General features: G+C 55.2%; 5 protein-coding genes across 5 annotated transcripts; all 5 read left to right on the top strand.

The window, feature by feature from the left end:
* The first annotated feature begins 1,300 nt into the window (after positions 1-1,300).
* EI97DRAFT_480310 (D-lactate dehydrogenase mitochondrial precursor) lies at positions 1,301-4,452 on the top strand. Its single transcript, XM_033802021.1, has 10 exons — positions 1,301-2,094; positions 2,146-2,338; positions 2,388-2,496; positions 2,552-2,648; positions 2,721-2,755; positions 2,805-2,906; positions 2,967-3,254; positions 3,306-3,327; positions 3,381-3,591; positions 3,638-4,452. Exons 1-10 carry the CDS (start codon positions 1,798-1,800, stop codon positions 3,964-3,966), a joined length of 1,683 nt encoding a protein of 560 aa, XP_033651245.1. The 5' UTR covers positions 1,301-1,797; the 3' UTR covers positions 3,967-4,452.
* A 34-nt stretch (positions 4,453-4,486) lies between these two features.
* On the top strand, positions 4,487-5,775 carry EI97DRAFT_383030 (aspartate-semialdehyde dehydrogenase; the record flags this gene model as incomplete). The annotated part of the gene is made up of 4 exons (XM_033795885.1): positions 4,487-4,541; positions 4,594-4,851; positions 4,910-5,641; positions 5,708-5,775. 4 exons carry the CDS (start codon positions 4,487-4,489, stop codon positions 5,773-5,775), a joined length of 1,113 nt encoding a protein of 370 aa, XP_033651244.1.
* A 530-nt stretch (positions 5,776-6,305) lies between these two features.
* Positions 6,306-7,920, top strand: EI97DRAFT_423917 (ribosomal protein S4e). The gene is made up of 5 exons (XM_033797128.1): positions 6,306-6,411; positions 6,506-6,572; positions 6,662-6,958; positions 7,086-7,215; positions 7,268-7,920. The coding sequence occupies exons 1-5, from the start codon at positions 6,339-6,341 to the stop codon at positions 7,487-7,489; spliced, it is 789 nt and encodes a 262-aa protein (XP_033651243.1). The 5' UTR covers positions 6,306-6,338; the 3' UTR covers positions 7,490-7,920.
* Positions 7,921-8,519: 599 nt separating this feature from the next.
* EI97DRAFT_150537 (pali-domain-containing protein) lies at positions 8,520-11,255 on the top strand. Its single transcript, XM_033793263.1, has 3 exons — positions 8,520-8,935; positions 9,003-10,287; positions 10,335-11,255. Exons 1-3 carry the CDS (start codon positions 8,749-8,751, stop codon positions 11,023-11,025), a joined length of 2,163 nt encoding a protein of 720 aa, XP_033651242.1. The 5' UTR covers positions 8,520-8,748; the 3' UTR covers positions 11,026-11,255.
* Positions 11,256-11,792: 537 nt separating this feature from the next.
* On the top strand, positions 11,793-15,498 carry EI97DRAFT_435871 (uncharacterized protein). Its single transcript, XM_033798968.1, has 2 exons — positions 11,793-12,525; positions 12,598-15,498. Exons 1-2 carry the CDS (start codon positions 11,999-12,001, stop codon positions 15,488-15,490), a joined length of 3,420 nt encoding a protein of 1,139 aa, XP_033651241.1. The 5' UTR covers positions 11,793-11,998; the 3' UTR covers positions 15,491-15,498.
* Positions 15,499-16,171: the final 673 nt, after the last annotated feature.

Here is a 16,171-nt window from a genome sequence, read left to right as displayed (position 1 = left end):
CCCCACTCGGTCGGCCAGCCTACTGAAGGAGGAGCCTGCATGGTGCATAGTTTGTATAGCATCCAGGTGTCTCGCCGTATTCTTGTGTTACTATAGGCGAGTTTTGCTCCAATACCAAAGCTGCAAGAACCTCGGCAGCCAGCTGTTGTCAAGGTCTCTCACGGACGGTCGGTTTACGGGCTCATTTATTGATGACTTGGCTGACGATTCTCACTTTGCAAGCGCACCAACTATGGATGATGGTTGTCCTCAAACCCCCGCGCATGCAGTGAGGATGACTGCTTGCAGGAAGTCGTGGCGTGGGATACTGGAGTGTCGTGTGCGAGTCTGAGTCTCCCTCGTCCTCATCCTTCTCCAAACAGCTCAACAAGCATCGCCATGTGGTCCTGTCCGATTAGGCCATGCCCTGGGTTCTTCTCGCATCGGTCCAGAGATAAGGCTCGCAAACGGAGCGTTGTTGCGCTATTTCCCTCTGTCTCTGCTTGCAGACGGAGAAGCTGGCGCTGGGGCAGAGCCAAGGTACCTAGGTACTCCTCCAGTTGTAAATATGGATATGACGGCAAGAGTGGGATGTTGACGGCCTGTTCCGCAACGCTTCGTCTCCTCGCAACGCTTCTGCCCCCCACCCTAACACGCTCAGGATCATGTCCATCTCCACGCCCGAGGTTCGACTACTGGTCAGGTAGTTTCCAAGGGGTAATGTGTATCACGCTGCCCAATCTTCCGCCTGTCCTCTTCACCGCTCTCCTCCGGAGTTGTTGTTCAGGCCTCACCGCGTACCTACCGACAATTTATACATGCTCCAGCTGGGAATGTCACGGCGCTGCGCCATTTAGTAGTGCTGGGGGCAGACCTAACAGGACAGAGGAGAAGCACCCTTACGAGGCCCGCTCCGTCAGTCGCGACCCCATGCCGGAAAAGGGAAGTACGTATGGAAAAAGGTACGAGTGCCCAGAGCCACAGCTGCGGGCCTGTTGTGTGCGAATCTGCGGGATGAGGCGTCGCAACGGCACAGTGACCCGTGAACCTTGATTGCTCGAGGCTCCCAACGGCGCACGCGACATGTCATGGTCAGTCATGGTCACATCCCAAAAGGATCCTCGTGCCCGCTGCCGGTTTGCTGCACAGCATGATGCGGAATGCGGGCCATCGTCAGATGCTCTCCCAACGATGCTTTTTTTCCCCGCAATTGCTTTTGCGCCTCTCGCCGGATTCGCCGCCCCTGCAGCTGATCATGCACCGCCGCTTCCTACCAGCTTGTCTTCGCAGTCCTGGCTGCGTGAGCCGAAAATATTTGCTACGAAAAACGCCGTCAGGACTCACTGGCCCCCTCTGAATGGTCCATCTCGTCTTGTGCCCCCCTTCCCACCCACCCCCCCTTCTCCCCTCTCCTCTCCAGGTTCCCTAACCTGCAAGGTCACGATTTTATGTTCGCGGTGTGCTGTCCCGTTGCTAGCAGCCCGTCGCTCGGAAGACTGCGCCAACTGCGTTTAGACTCCAAGGTGGTCCTAGTCCCCGCTTTCATCGCTGTGCTATCTTGCTGTTGATTATACAAGGAAACTACAAAAATGTCGGGCCGCGCCTTCGCCTTCGCCTGTCCTCCTTCACTCCTTCTCTGTCACGCCGGTACTTCGGCTCTTGCACCTTCACCACACCCTGCCCTCCCGGACCAGTGTGCCCCAGTTACAGAGTCCTTGGAACCTATGGCCTTTGCATACTTGCAATCGGTTGGGCGTCTTCCTTCTTCTATGCCTTGAGCCTCCCAATACTATTTGCATCAATATTCACTCTTTCCTCATGTTTCGTCTTTCCAGGCACCAAGCGAGACAACTCGCCTCGCCCCTGCTGAGGGCCCCACAGCGTGCGTCATGTCGAGCACAGTCAAGCACAGCAGAGGCCATCAAAGCAAAGCCTCAACCAAAATCCATCTGGACTTCGGGCAGGGTTTTCCTTCTGCTGGCTGGAACCGGTCTACTGGCTTATGGATATGGCATCAGTAACGCGCCTGCTTGGTCCCATCACCTGCCAGGGACGAAATTCGTCTGGTCACAATCTACAAAACCTCACTATGCGTCCAAGGCGGACATGGAGAAAGCATGCCACCCTCCACTGCTAGAGGCAAGTGCATGCACTAACTTTGACTAGGCAATCGAAGAGCTTAGATCCGCCCTTGGAGACGAAGCTATCAGCACAGATGACAGCGATTTAGAGATTCACGGCAGGTCTGACTGGTCGTCCATCAATATCGACGAGCTTCCCGTGGCCGTGGCGTATCCCAAATCTACCGAGGAAGTCTCCCAGATTGCAAAAGTGTGCCACAAATACAAGGTGCCTATGAGTATGGGCAGATGTATCTTGTGAACGTCACGAATGCTGAATCTTAGTAGTCCCCTGCTCGGGCCGCACAAGTTTGGAGGCAAACTACTCTGCCCCCTATGGCGGCATTAGCATCGACTTCCGCGATATGAATAAGCTTATAGCCTTGCATGAGGACGAGTAAGCGGCATTTCCACGGCCGGGAGTTGACCGTGAAGCTAACACAGTCGCATAGTATGGATGTCGTAGTCCAGCCTGCCCTAGGTTGGATGGATCTAAACCATCAGATCAAAGACTCCGGACTGTTTTTCCCGGTTGATCCTGCCCCAACCGTAAGTCGGTTCTAGGCTATGGCTGCAACATCGTGCACTTATCCACATCTCGATATACTGACAACAGCCTAGGCCCAGATTGGCGGAATGGTCGGAACGAGCTGCAGGTAGGTGTATCCTTCAGTTGTGCGTCGAGCATAGTTGACAGCAGAGAAGTGGCACCAATGCAGTAAGATACGGCACTATGAAGGACTGGGTTATCAATCTCACCGTGGTTCTTGCTGATGGCAGAGTCATCAAGACCCGACGGCGTCCACGGTACGCTTCCCTTCTTCACTGTTTTGCCGTTGCCGTCCGTGCATACTAATTGTCGAGCAGTAAAACTGCTGCTGGATATAATTTGACGAACCTCTTCATTGGTTCAGAAGGCACATTAGGCATCGTCACCGAAATCACACTCAAACTTGCAGTGATTCCCCAGGAGACCAGCGTAGCTGTTGTCACATTTCCAACTATCCGTGATGCTGCCGCTGCAGCCTCCAAGGTACTCCGTGCAGGCATCCCTGTGGGAGCCATGGAGATCATGGATGAGGTGCAGATGCAGGTGATCAACAGGGCTGGTGGTACATCGAGAAGGTGGAAAGAGGTTCCAACCATGTTCTTCAAGTGAGTGGAATCCTTGCTTCAAACGCTGCAAGTGCTAATAGCCGACGGTAGGTTCTCTGGGACCAAGGCAGGGGTGAGTCTAATCCTAGGTGATGGATTTCCTAGTTTGGAATTGACTGCAGATAGGTGCACGAGAATATCAACTTAGTCAAGGCCATCGCCAAGAAACACAAGGGCGGGTCATTCGAGTTCGCCGTCACCCCTAAAGAGCAGGACGAACTTTGGTCCGCCAGAAAGAGATCGCTGTGGAGCATGCTCCAAATACGCACGGATGATGGTAGTGAAGTGTGGTCCACCGATGTCGCAGTGCCGATTTCGCGACTCCCAGACATCATAGGTGCGTGCACATTTTCAAGTCTGTATTGTCTACTAATATGCAGCAGAGGTATCAAAGAAGGAGATGGATGATCTCGGCCTCTTCGCAAGCATCCTGGGCCATATCGGCGACGGCAACTTCCACGAGAGCATCATGTACAACAGCAAGAATCCCCGGGAGAGAGCAGCAATCGAGAAGTGCGTCAAGGACATGGTCGACCGTGCCCTGGAGATGGAAGGTACCTGCACAGGAGAGCACGGCATCGGACTGGGGAAGAAGGACTCTCTCATGAAGGAGCTGGGCGTCGAGACCATTGATGTGATGAAGAGCATCAAGAAGGCGTTGGATCCGCATTGGTTGATGAATCCTGGAAAGATTATGGATTTCCCGGAGTGAGAGCTGTGGGAGGTTATCGTATCGTGAGTTGGTTACTTTGTACACAGTACTAGCGGTTCCGGGAGTCATCGCATCGGGAGGTACCATTGATTTTTCGACTGCATCGGTAGCATAAGCGAGACAGGAGAGTTTTATATCTGGCATCTAGTGCAGCTGTCTCCATCTACAAAAGTCAATGGAGGAATATGGTTTCTAGGAACTACCCCTCTGCGTGTTCCTGTTGTTCCGAAAGCTTGAATCATGGCTACTAGTTGCGTGCAGTGCCAACCAGTGGATTTCTACTTTTTACGTATGCTCTTTTATAAAAATCCTAATCCCTCTACTACAAAACGTCGTTTAGCTAAAGGGGAGGTCTGTGTTGTAGAGTTCTACAGTAGTGAGTCACGAAGTGGGAGGTGGCACCGACCCGAGATCGGAATTCGCCCAATCTTTTTGACCTCCTGCACCCCACCATAGGACATCGTCATACAGTTTTCTATCCGCTCAGACAAACTTCAATTCCACAGACAAACCGCCGAAAATGGACGTCGAGCATTTTACCCACCCCAAAAGCGATTTTCCCAAAAAGAAGTGCGGTGCGCAATTTGCCCCATTCGATTACAAGAGTCCCACTGATTGTACCTGCAGGCGTTCTGGGAGCGACGGGTTCGGTGGGACAACGCTTCATTCTTCTCCTCGCCCTCCACCCACACTTCGTCCTTCACGCCGTCGGGGCCTCTGAGCGCTCAGCAGGAAAGAAATACAAAGATGCCGTGAGGTGGAAGCAGGCAATTCCTTTCACAGAGCGCATCGGCAACCTCGTCGTGAAGAAATGCACACCAGAAGAATTCGCAGACTGCGATCTCGTATTCTCCGGTCTCGACAGCGATGTAGCAGGAGATGTCGGTATGCTCCCTCGCCCTTTCCGAAGTATGGAGCCATCTCGCTGAATCCACACCTTTAGAAATGGCCTTCCTGAAATCCAACCTCGCCGTCTTCTCCAACGCCAAAAACTACCGCCGCGACCCCCTCGTCCCCCTCGTCGTCCCCACCGTCAACCTCCGCCACCTAGACGTGATCCCCCACCAGCGGAAACAGCACAGTCTGGATAAGGGCTTCCTAGTCTGCAACTCCAACTGCGCCGTCATCGGCATCGTGATCCCCTTCGCTGCCTTGCAAGCCAAATTCGGCCCGGTCGACCAAGTCTCCGTCGTCACCATGCAAGCCGTCTCGGGCGCGGGCTACCCGGGCGTCAGCAGCATGGACATCATCGACAACGTGGTGCCCTTCATCTCGGGCGAGGAAGACAAGCTGGAGACGGAGGCGCAAAAGATCCTCGGCGGCGTCACCGACGACCTGACGGCCTTTGTCGACCAGCCCATCAAGGTCAGCGCCGCGTGTAACCGCGTGCCTGTCCTGGACGGCCACACGGCGTGCGTGTCGTTGCGGTTCCAGAGGCGCCCGCCGCCCAGTGCGGAGGAGGTCAAGCAGGCGATGAGGGAGTATGTGAGCGAGGCGCAGAAGCTGGGGTGTCCTTCTGCGCCGCAGAAGGCGATTGTGGTGATGGAGGAGGCGGATCGGCCGCAGCCGCGGTTGGATCGCGAGACGGATAGGGGGTATGCGGTTAGTGTGGGGAGAGTGAGGGAGGATGAGAGCGGCATCTTTGATATCAAGTTTGTGGCGCTGAGTCATAATAGTGAGTCCCGTTGCCTTTCCGCTTACGAATAAGGGTCCTGTTGAGTTGGATGCTAATGATGTGTAGCTGTTATTGGAGCGGCAGGGTCGTCGATATTGAATGCCGAGGCGGCGGTGTTGAAGGGGTTTGTTTGAGGGAAGAAGGGATTTGAATGTGAAAGAAGAGTAGGGGCGAGAAAGCGGAAAGCATCATGTCGAGACGTGATCTAGATACCACGAAAATGCATTGCAAGTTTGCTCATGGCGACATTTCTGATACATGCCTTTATATCTAGAACTTAGAAGGCTTCCAATTCGGCTTGCGCTTCTCCGCAAATGCCATCAGTTCTGCGTTTCTCCTTTTGATAGAAGATGGAGACGCGATAACACTGTGCATATACTGTATATTGGGCTAAAATCAGACGAATGAAATAACAAGCAGAGTTACCAGTCAAACAAGGGAATAACCTTACGGTTGCCTCTACCCTTATTGTAGGATGGCACGATGGATTACATACTGTGATGTAGAACTCGTCTATGTGCATGGGGATGGGACGGGAGAGTCGCTTACGCTAGTTCTACTTTAAGCTAGCCTGCCAAGCTCCACTTCCAGCAACCGCGCACACAGCAAAATCAACCACCATCCAAAGCGAGACTTTTCCTTTCCCAACCCACGATTTCTTCGACCCGACCAGCCAACCTCCGTCGAATCCGTCAAAATGGGCCGTGGACCTAAGAAGCACCAGAAGCGCCTCAGCGCCCCCTCGCACTGGCTTCTCGACAAGCTGTCGGGTACGTTCTCTCCCCTATAGCGAACCCGCTCGGCAACATGCTGCTGCTACAATATCGAGGACGCTGGGAGTGCATCAACTAACGATCTGAATAGGTGCCTATGCACCCAAGGCCAGCCCTGGTCCTCACAAGACCCGCGATTCCCTGCCGCTCATCATCTTGTACGTTCAACACCTTTTTGTTCGATGATTCGGATGTATAAGAGGAGGGAAATCCACAATTTTGAGCACCCACGCTAACAAAACAACAGCTTGAGGAACAGGTTAAAGTACTCGCTCAACGCCCGCGAGACCAAGGCCATCCTCATGCAGCGCCTCGTCAAGGTTGACGGAAAGGTCCGCACCGACTCCACCTTCCCCGCCGGCCTCATGGACGTCATCTCGATCGAGAAGACCGGCGAGAACTTCCGCCTCATCTACGACACCAAGGGCCGCTACACCGTCCACCGCATTACCGGCGAGGAGGCGCAATACAAGCTTGGCAAGATCAAGCGTGTCCAGCTCGGCAAGGGTGGAATCCCCTACTGTGTTACGCATGATGCGCGAACGTGAGTTTGCCGCCTCTATCAGCCGTTGGGCACAGTTTGGGCAGGATACGACGGGGGAATCCTTTCGTGTCGGCATCAGACCGGCCTATGGCGATGTCATGGAAATAGCATACTGAACGGAACATAGGATCCGCTACCCCGACCCTGCCATCAAGGTCAACGACACTGTCAAGATTGACCTCGCCACCGGCAAGATCACCGACTTCATCAAGTTCGATACCGGTGTGATCTGCATGGTTACTGGTGGTCGCAACATGGTATGTCATCCACTTGACGAATCTTCCAAAACCTGGAGCTAATCCCTCGTAGGGTCGTGTTGGTGTCATCACCCACCGTGAGCGCCACGACGGAGGCTTCAACATTGTTCACGTCAAGGACGCCGTTGACAACGAGTTCTCCACCCGTGAGAGCAACGTCTTTGTCATTGGTCGTGAGAAGCCCTGGATCTCTCTGCCCAAGGGCAAGGGTGTCAAGCTCACCATTGCCGAGGAGCGCGACCGTAGGCGGGCGCACGCTCTTGCTGGACAGTAAATGTACGGCTTGAGCGCTGGAGAAGAGGAAGTGATTTGAGGTGGATGGACTCGTTAAATGCACAGTCTACAACGGATTCGGCTCTCTAAAATAGGCGTTGGGCACTTGTGGGGAGGCTGGGACGGATTCGGGGCATGCTGCATAACGTACCCAAAGTCAAAACAGATTCAAGCAAACCAAGTGCATGGAATCATGTTATGAATTGATAGTGAATGAAGTTTTCAACGAGAGGGTCACGGGCTCTGGAAGGATTGGGGCTCTCATCGTCATCGTCGGTCGTCATCCATTGGGGTCATTCCATCACGTGTTGCACAGTGCGAATCGGTCACTGCTATATTTGGAGGCCAGTGTTTGAGGGACCGCAGTGCCGAAACGGAAACGCGGAGGCTCTGTTGGGAACGACGACAGAAAATGGAATTCTCCTATGAAACGTTACCTGGAAGCTCGCAATGTTGCAGTACATAGATAGGCGCAAACGTCGCAAAGATGCTGCGCCTGTGCTCTGTGCCAGGGAAAGCTGTCGGAAGTTTGTCAGCTTTTTGAACGACCAATTGGGTGACGCGTAGCGGCTGTCTCATCTCGTTTCCAAAGGTTGGTGATGAGGGATTGTGGGAATCTGACACAATAATGCTGCGGTGCCCACTGGCAAGGGTGATGATTGATCGTTTTGGCGAGGCTGATGAGGAGGAGAATTGGGGGACGACGCGTGGCTCGGTTTTTGAAGTGCCGAAGTTCCTCGATCTCCGTCAACCTGCCGTCAAGGCTGGTGGTAGACGTTCGACTTCATCGTGGGAGTCTTGATTTCCTGTTCCTGTCTTAGACTATCGGTTCCAAGATTGGGCCAGTGGTCGATCCCCGTCCGCGTCGGCTTCCTTGGCCCTTGCTTGTCTGGGCACTTCCGGATCCAGCGCCGGCCACCCGCCGCGTCGTCCTCCTCTCCATCCTTCTCCGTTCACAGCAGGCTACGCGCCTCCTGCTGCCACTTAGAACGACAATAATACAACCTCAGTCGCTGGAACGAACATTCGCCCTCCCAATGCCACCGCCATCATCACTTGCCGCCCGCATTCCGACACTCATTCTCCACGCCCACCCCGTCTGAGCGCTTCGTCTGTCGCACCACCTCCGCAACACCAGACTTCCTTGCACGCCCACAATACGCACCCTCGTACCGTTTGCACCACCTTGGACACCCGCTGTGACTGTCCACAACGGCCAGGGAGCCTCCGGTGTCCTTCCCTTCGCCGTCGGTCGCAATCATGCTTCGACCTGCTACTCCCTTATCAATTCTCTTCTTCACCGCCTTCGTGCTCCTCCTTCTCTCCACCCTCTCGACCCCCATCATCCGTGGGATCCCCCTAGCCACTTTCCGAGGCGTCAATTTTGGCGTGCTGGGTTACTGCAGAGGCAGCGATTGCCATGGGCCCATGATCAACTATGACACGGGTACGTCAAGGCGCCGGGATACCTGTTCCCTTTAGATGGAGCTATATGTATTAATCCGTCTCTTCAGATGACCTTTTCCCTGATGGTCCCGATTCCGACTTCTCCCTCCCTGCTGCCGCACGGCATTCGCTCTCTACGATCCTTATCGTCCACCCCGTCGCCGCTCTGCTGACGCTGATTTGCTTCTCCCTCGCCGTGGCAGCACACTTCCACGCTCCCGCCCACTCCCCTCGCTATCTTCTCGCCCTTCTCATCCTCACCTTTCCTACGCTCCTCGTCTCGCTACTTGCCTTCCTGGTTGACATTTTGCTGTTTGTTCCGCACCTGGCATGGGGAGGATGGATTGTCTTGGGAGCTACTATTCTCATCGTCGCGAGCGGGGTGGTCACTTGTGCAATGAGGAGGACTCTTGTCAGTCGGAAAGCAAGGAAGAGGCGCATTGCCGAGAACGCAGAGATGAATGGGCAGAATTACCAGGCGAGCCGCGCGGCTGTTACTGCACAAAGGGACACATTTCCCCGCGCTGAATCCCCCCCACCGCTATCCGGCGAGACGGTGACCTTTGCGAATGATAAGATGCCCGAGTACGCAGCGTATGAGATGCACAAAACGCAGAGCCAGGATGATACGACGCCGTTGAACGCCAGGAATCCGTCGCTTAGGACCAACAGCAGCAATGGTAGGGAGGGCTCTGACCGGTCCTATGTATCTCGAGCACCTTCTGGACGAGGTCGCCAGCCGGTAGACCAGTATGGTAACCCTATCCCGCCCTTACCGAGTGAAAGCTTTGTGATGCAGAACGGCCCGCATATCGCAACCCCGCCGAATCGAGGTGGACCTCAGATGGGTGGCCGCGGACGGGGAGGATATCCGCCGCGAGGGGGTTATGGGCCTCCTAGAGGAGGCTACGGACCTCCTCGAGGTGGTTACGGTCCACGTGGAGGAATGCGAGGCCCCCCGCCGCCTGGATGGAATGGCAATGGAAGAGGAGGCATGCGTCCCGGTCCTGGTCCAGGAGGTCGTGGAGGGCCGCCTCCCCCAGGGTACAATAACGGTTACTACGCGCAACAAGGCGTACCGAACCGGCGAGAGCCTTCTCCCTATGGGGCCCCCCGAGGCATGTCGCCCCCCGGACCAAGGGAATCCCCCAATGGTATCGGTCAAGCCGTCCAGATGGATTCTCAAAATGGAACCGTAGCTCCACCTCCAACTCAGAATCTCAACTACGGGCTAAGAGAAAGCGACGACGATGTACAGGGAATGCTCGCCCTGCAACAGGGCGGTTTCCCAGCACAAGAACTCCCTCGCAGGAATTCAGGGCCGATGAGCCCTACCAGTGATTACTCGCAAGAGTAAGCTACCCAAGACCGTTCCGGGGATTCCTGCTAACGTATCTTAGTGACGCCCAGTACGTCCCTGCCAGAACCAATTGGCAGAACCCGAACAACCCATCTGGTCAGACGCCGCCCACTACTAGTGGTAGCAATGCCCGCGGACTTTCGCCCATCCAAGACTCGCCCGTGGAGCTACCTGCCCAGTCGTCAGTCGTCGGTGCAAGAACGTCTGGCTACTTTGAGGATGTGGAGCCCAGGTTTGCGGAGCCTGTTGGTCCTCCAGCTGGGCCCCTACCTTCTTCCTTAATGCCCGGCGGCTTCTCCGCCTCCGCTCCCAACCTTCCTAATTCTTCCTTGGGCACAGGTGATCCAGGTCTCCTGCGGAATCCCTCTTACGATGACATCCCAGAAGGTGCTCGCTCGCCTCGCTCGCCTGCAGCCTCGGACACCTCACACTTCACATCTGTGTCGCAGCGTGGGATCAACCCTAACTGGCGACCGCCACCCCCGGGTATGGGCGACCCAGCGCTACCCGGACAGTATCCGCCTTACGGTCGACGCCCCATTCGTAAAGAAGACGTGATACTCGAAGCCAATGCCGCCAACCCCGATTTCGCCGTCCCGGGCGCCGAATTCGGACGTGGACGCGGTCGAGGCCGAGGCAAGGGCGGCAGAGGAGGTCCCGTTGCCCCAGCTACAATGAATAATATGGGTATGGGCACTGCGGGAAGGTATCCTGGCGCGGATGCCATATAAACCAGCGCGGGATGTAAGCGTACAGTTCAATTCTTTTTGGATCTTCTCGAGATAGAGGCGGATATTTTATTGTCACGGATTTCCTCGACAGGAATGTGTGTTATGACAACACGTACACCGATTTCTTCTTTGCATTGCATTCTCTTCTTCCGTACAAAAAAGTTACCCCTCGACCACATGGGGTGGTAGGGGCAGGCACTGGTTACTACGTTTTCATTTCTGGGAAACATTCATTGTGCGACCGAAGCTGCTTGGGGAAGCAGCGCCGCATCACTCCTTGTTCTCTTTGTTGGGTCTATGGATTGAAGAGGTGGTGGATGGATGGAGACGGACGATGGGTACATAAATACAAGCTCGCTCGCGCAGACAGCTATATACTAATGCTATTTTTCCTATTGTCTTCAGCTTTGTAGCTGATTTTAAACTTAGTAGCGGATCTTGATGTAGCTTAGGTTGGGAATGAAGAGTTACTGTGGAGTTGTGTTGGGGTTGGGCTTGTTCCTATTCCTTGCGCTTGATTCCTTTAAGACCATAGACGGGTTGATGGGAAATGTGTTGGCATCGTGGATCAGACCAGACCTTGGCCCATATAAAAATTGTACTGATACGGGTACATAGGTGTGCTCCAATGTACGCTTCCGCCAAGCAGTAGAGTTGAGGCTTTGGGCGGGATGACGTTGAGTGGGTCCCGGAAGTGTGGAGACAAGGCGTGGAGCTTGGACCATACCGTCTGCATCTGATGGTCTGGCCTTGTTAACACAGTACTTCGTTGACACACCATGGATTGAGACAGAACCACGCTGCTTACCTCGCACCACACTGCACACCTTGGAGTTACGGCGATCCTCGATTACTTTGACCTCGTACCGGCTAGCCTAGCAACGCTCCCATCCCCCGCCAACATACAAATGGTCGCGCCGCGTCGTCGGGTCTCCCCATCCCCAGTGCCCCATTCACTGGCCCTCAAGGAGAGATGAGTGGTTGGAAGGCGCTGCTCGCAGCGTACCTGCTTGGAGGTATCACATTTATTCCGTTGGTGCTAGGGCTGGTGTTCCTGCACGCATATGCCACACTGCCCGTCCACAATAGCATCGCTGAGGATCAGGAGAAAGTCCAGGGGAATGGGAATGGTGTCAGCGAAAAGGATAAATCTCAAGGCACTTCCTCTTCCTCCTCCATTGACGGTGACGCCTCCATCTTCGATGCCCTGCCCCCGGAGCTCAAGTCCCGAACAGCCCGCACCCATGTACCTGACGTGGCAGCCGGCTACTTCGCCGTGTGTCGCGAGTATGTTCCAGGAGGGATGAATGGGAAACCGCCTGAGCGGACGACGCCGGCTGGGGCGGTGGTGGCGGCGGAGAGTCCCAGCGTGTATCAGGCTATGTATAGGAGTATTTTTGAGAGGGGGAAGAGCATGAGTCCGACGTTGGACGTTGGGAACGGGACTGGGGGAGGGGGGAAGGGGAAGAGGGGGAGGAATGTCTTCTATGTTGTTTTACGGTAGGTGGAGTAGACACCCCCAAGCGTCTGACCGGCTTGATGTTTGAAGAAGGGGCGAACTAACGGTTATAGGCTTGGGATTCTCATGCTTTACGACGACTCCGAACAGCTGGAAGTCCGTCACGTCATTTCACTTGCGCACTACGATGTCGATATATACAGTGGAGGCGACAAGATACCCGAAGGCGAGCTGTGGATCAAGAGGAACTGTATCCGTCTCACTCATCGCTCACAAGGGGATAAGCTACCCTCGGACGCCAAACCCTACTTCCTCTTCTCCGATAACTGCTCCGACAAGGAAGACTTCTATCACGCCATGTTGCAGAGCCAGGACCACCGAAATGATATACCACGAAGCCCGCCTCGCCCGCTCAAATTCGACACCACGGATCTAGTTCGCCTGGTCCAGCAACTCCATGCTTCGGAAGAGTACCTGCACACGCGCTGGATCAACGCGCTCATCGGCCGAGTCTTCCTCGCCATGTACAAAACCGAGCAAGTCGAGCAATTCATCTGGAACAAAATCACAAAGAAGATCTCGCGCGTCCCGAAACCCGCCCTCATCAGCAAAATCGATCTCCAGAAAGTCGACATGGGAAACCTGCCCCCCTTTATCACAAACCCCAAGCTCAGAGAGTTGACGATGGACGGGGATTTGACCGTCGAAGCGGACGTGAGTTACAAGGGGAACTTCCAGGTGGAGATTTCCGCCGTCGCGCGGATTGAGCTGGGCTCACGGTTCAAGAATCGGGATTTCACGACTACGCTCGGTCTGGCGGCTACGCTGAAGAAGCTGGAAGGACACGTCTTGCTGAGGGTGAAACCTCCGCCTAGCAATAGGCTGTGGATAACGTTCGAGACGGCGCCCAAGATGGAGCTGGCGCTGGAGCCGATTTGGGGGTCCAGGCAAATTACGTATGGGCCTATTTTGAGGGCCATGGAGAGTCGGCTTAGGGAGGTGGTGGGCGAGACGTTGGTGTTGCCGAACTGGGATGATTTTCCGTTTAAGGATACGGAACTGAGTGAATTCAGGGGCGGGATCTGGACGAGTGATAGAAAGAAGGAGAGGGAGAAGGAGCAGGGCAAGGCCGCGGCTACAGCTACGAAGCCTGCTCCTGAAGCTGGGGAGGGGGATGGAGAGGCGGAGAACCGGCTGCGAGAGATGGAGTATGGGTCGGAGGACGAAGCGGAGGGTCAAATATCCAACTTGCCTACGTCGAGGCTAGAGAGCAAACCGACTTCGAGCACCGCGACAGTGTCGAGCTTGGAATTGGCGGACGTCCAGACTCCCATGTCGTCGCCTGCGGCGAGCATGCGCCCGTCGGTCAAACCGAAAGCAATGAGGTCAAGCTCCTTTGCGAATGCAGCGTCGCCGATAGTAAACGTCGACGCTGCCAGCGCATCAGCGACGAAGACCGAGTTGAAAGAACGGCAACAGGACGCTGCGGCTGCAATGAAGACCATCTCCTTGTCCCAACCTGGATCTCCTACCGACACGCCCGTTGGCTCCCCGCCCCAGTTCAATCATATGGAGAGCGCATTGGAGAAGGGGCCGAGTGTCTCCTCAGTCAAGTTGCAACAGATACAACAGGATCACGATGCAACCTCTGTACACTCAACAAGGCCCTATTCTTCTTCATCTCACTCCGCAGGCTCCCAGAGCTCGATCTCGCAGGTTCAGCGGGAGAATTCCGCCAAATCTACAAGTACAATGAGAAAAGGGAAACACGCGTCCTCAGCGTCCCTCCCGCGGAACGCTTTCACTCCGACGGCTGAACGGCGCCATATGATCAATCAGTCGATTAATTCGGCGGCGAGTGCAGCTAAGAAGTGGTGGAACAGCAAGCAGCAGGGAGGGGGTGGCCCCACGTCTCCGTCTTTGAGCAACATCACAAATGCTATTAAGCATGGGCCTGCGTCGCCGTTGCCGCGGGAGCAGCCGTCGACACCGCTGTCTACGAGTGCGCCGGAGGAGTCGCTTCATGGACATGAACATGAACAGGATGGTTCTCTTGATACACACGGGGCCAGCGCATCATTGCCCTCTGGGCCTGCAAGCACCACCAGCACAACCACGCCCTCAACCATCCCAACGAGCACCTCCACGACCACCGTAGCGGATAACACCGCACCTCTCGGCTCACCAGCGAATCCGATCGGCCGAGGGCAACTGATACCGGAATCTGGACTCCTGTCGCCGAAGCCGGAGAAGAAGGGCTGGGCAGGCGTGGTGCCGGGTGCGGCTACGTTTGTGGGGATGACGAAGCGGAAACCGGTGGTGCAGAGGAAGGCGGTGGGGAGTCAGGGGCAGGGGCCAGGGTCGGGGCAGGGGCAAGAAGAGATGGGGAAGGGTACGAGGAGGGATGGCGATGAAGGGGCGGATGATAATGAGAAGGAGAGAGTTCAGAGGGACAAGGAGAATGGACATCACCACCAGCGGGGTCCGGGACAACCGTCGTCATCGTCAACATCAAGGACGAGCACGAGCACGAGCAGCACCACTACCAATTTCCCTTCTCACCAGCAGCATCGTCAACATGGCCACGAGCGCAAGGCTAGCGTCGGGACGGCGGCGATGGGAATGGGGAATAGGAAGAAGAGCTCGTCGATTCAGAGTCTGCCGTCGCCCAGTCTGTCATCTGCGGGAAATACGGGGCAGGGATATGCGAGGAGGCAGAGGAGGGCGGTCACGGAGTCTGCGGGCTCGGGGTCGGGCGTTGGGTTGGGGTTTGGAGGTGGTGATGGGGAAGGGGATGGGGTGTTTGTTGTCGAGGCGCCTAGGGATCTCGAAGTGGATGTGGATGGTGATGAGGTTCATGGTTTTGTTGGACGGCAGGGGAGTCGGGACAGTGGTGGGAGTGCGGGTTCCGGCGTTGGCGGGGATATGAGGGGTGATGGGGAGGAAGTGGAGGGCTCCGTGTTCACGGGCATGGAAGGGGTGGATGAAGTAGTGAAGAAAGAGTAGAGACGAGGGGAGGGAGGGATGGGAGATGGGGTGGAGTAGAGGAGGTGGGGCAGTGGTGGGAATGGGCTTACATAGGATGATGGATGGGATTGGTTGATACACCACTCCAATATACCATTTTCTTTTATTGGGATTCATTGAAGGGCGAACGCCCTACCTGCCTTGCCTGTTTAGTCAAAACATCAGAAGGAGCTTCAGGTGCAAAACATGGTATTAGAGTATTACTCGCATGGTCTGAAAACGTGGAGAACAAAGCATACAAGCTCTAGGGAAAGTACATATTACATACAAGTACGAGGGATTAGAAACAAAAAAGTACAGCATAGCCAGAGACAAACGTAACGAGCCGTACATGCACCGCTTAGCTTGGGCGGGCCAGGGTATAGATTACATCCTCGAGGATCGGTTCCTCTTCCCTTCCTCTCTCTTCTCTTCATACCCCGTCTCGACTTGATTTTTTCGTCATAGAGAATTCCTTTCTTTGTGCCCCAGATGCGCCAATTACAATCGCAATCGTACTCCCTACAGTATTCTTCCATTCCCTTCCCTCCTCCTCGACGTCTTCTCCCTTTGCACCCGCGCTCCTTTCTCAAGGCGCAAAATCGCCCTCACTCTTCCTGACCTGCCCCACACTACTCCCCTCGCTGAAATAACTGCCCCGGTCCTTCCCCTCCTTCGGCG

The sequence above is a fragment of the Westerdykella ornata genome, assembly GCF_010094085.1.
Source record: "Westerdykella ornata strain CBS 379.55 unplaced genomic scaffold EI97scaffold_25, whole genome shotgun sequence".
NCBI lineage: Eukaryota > Fungi > Ascomycota > Dothideomycetes > Pleosporales > Sporormiaceae > Westerdykella > Westerdykella ornata.
The sequence above is the reverse complement of the archived record's forward strand: the minus strand, read 5'-3'. Positions and strand labels throughout refer to the sequence as shown.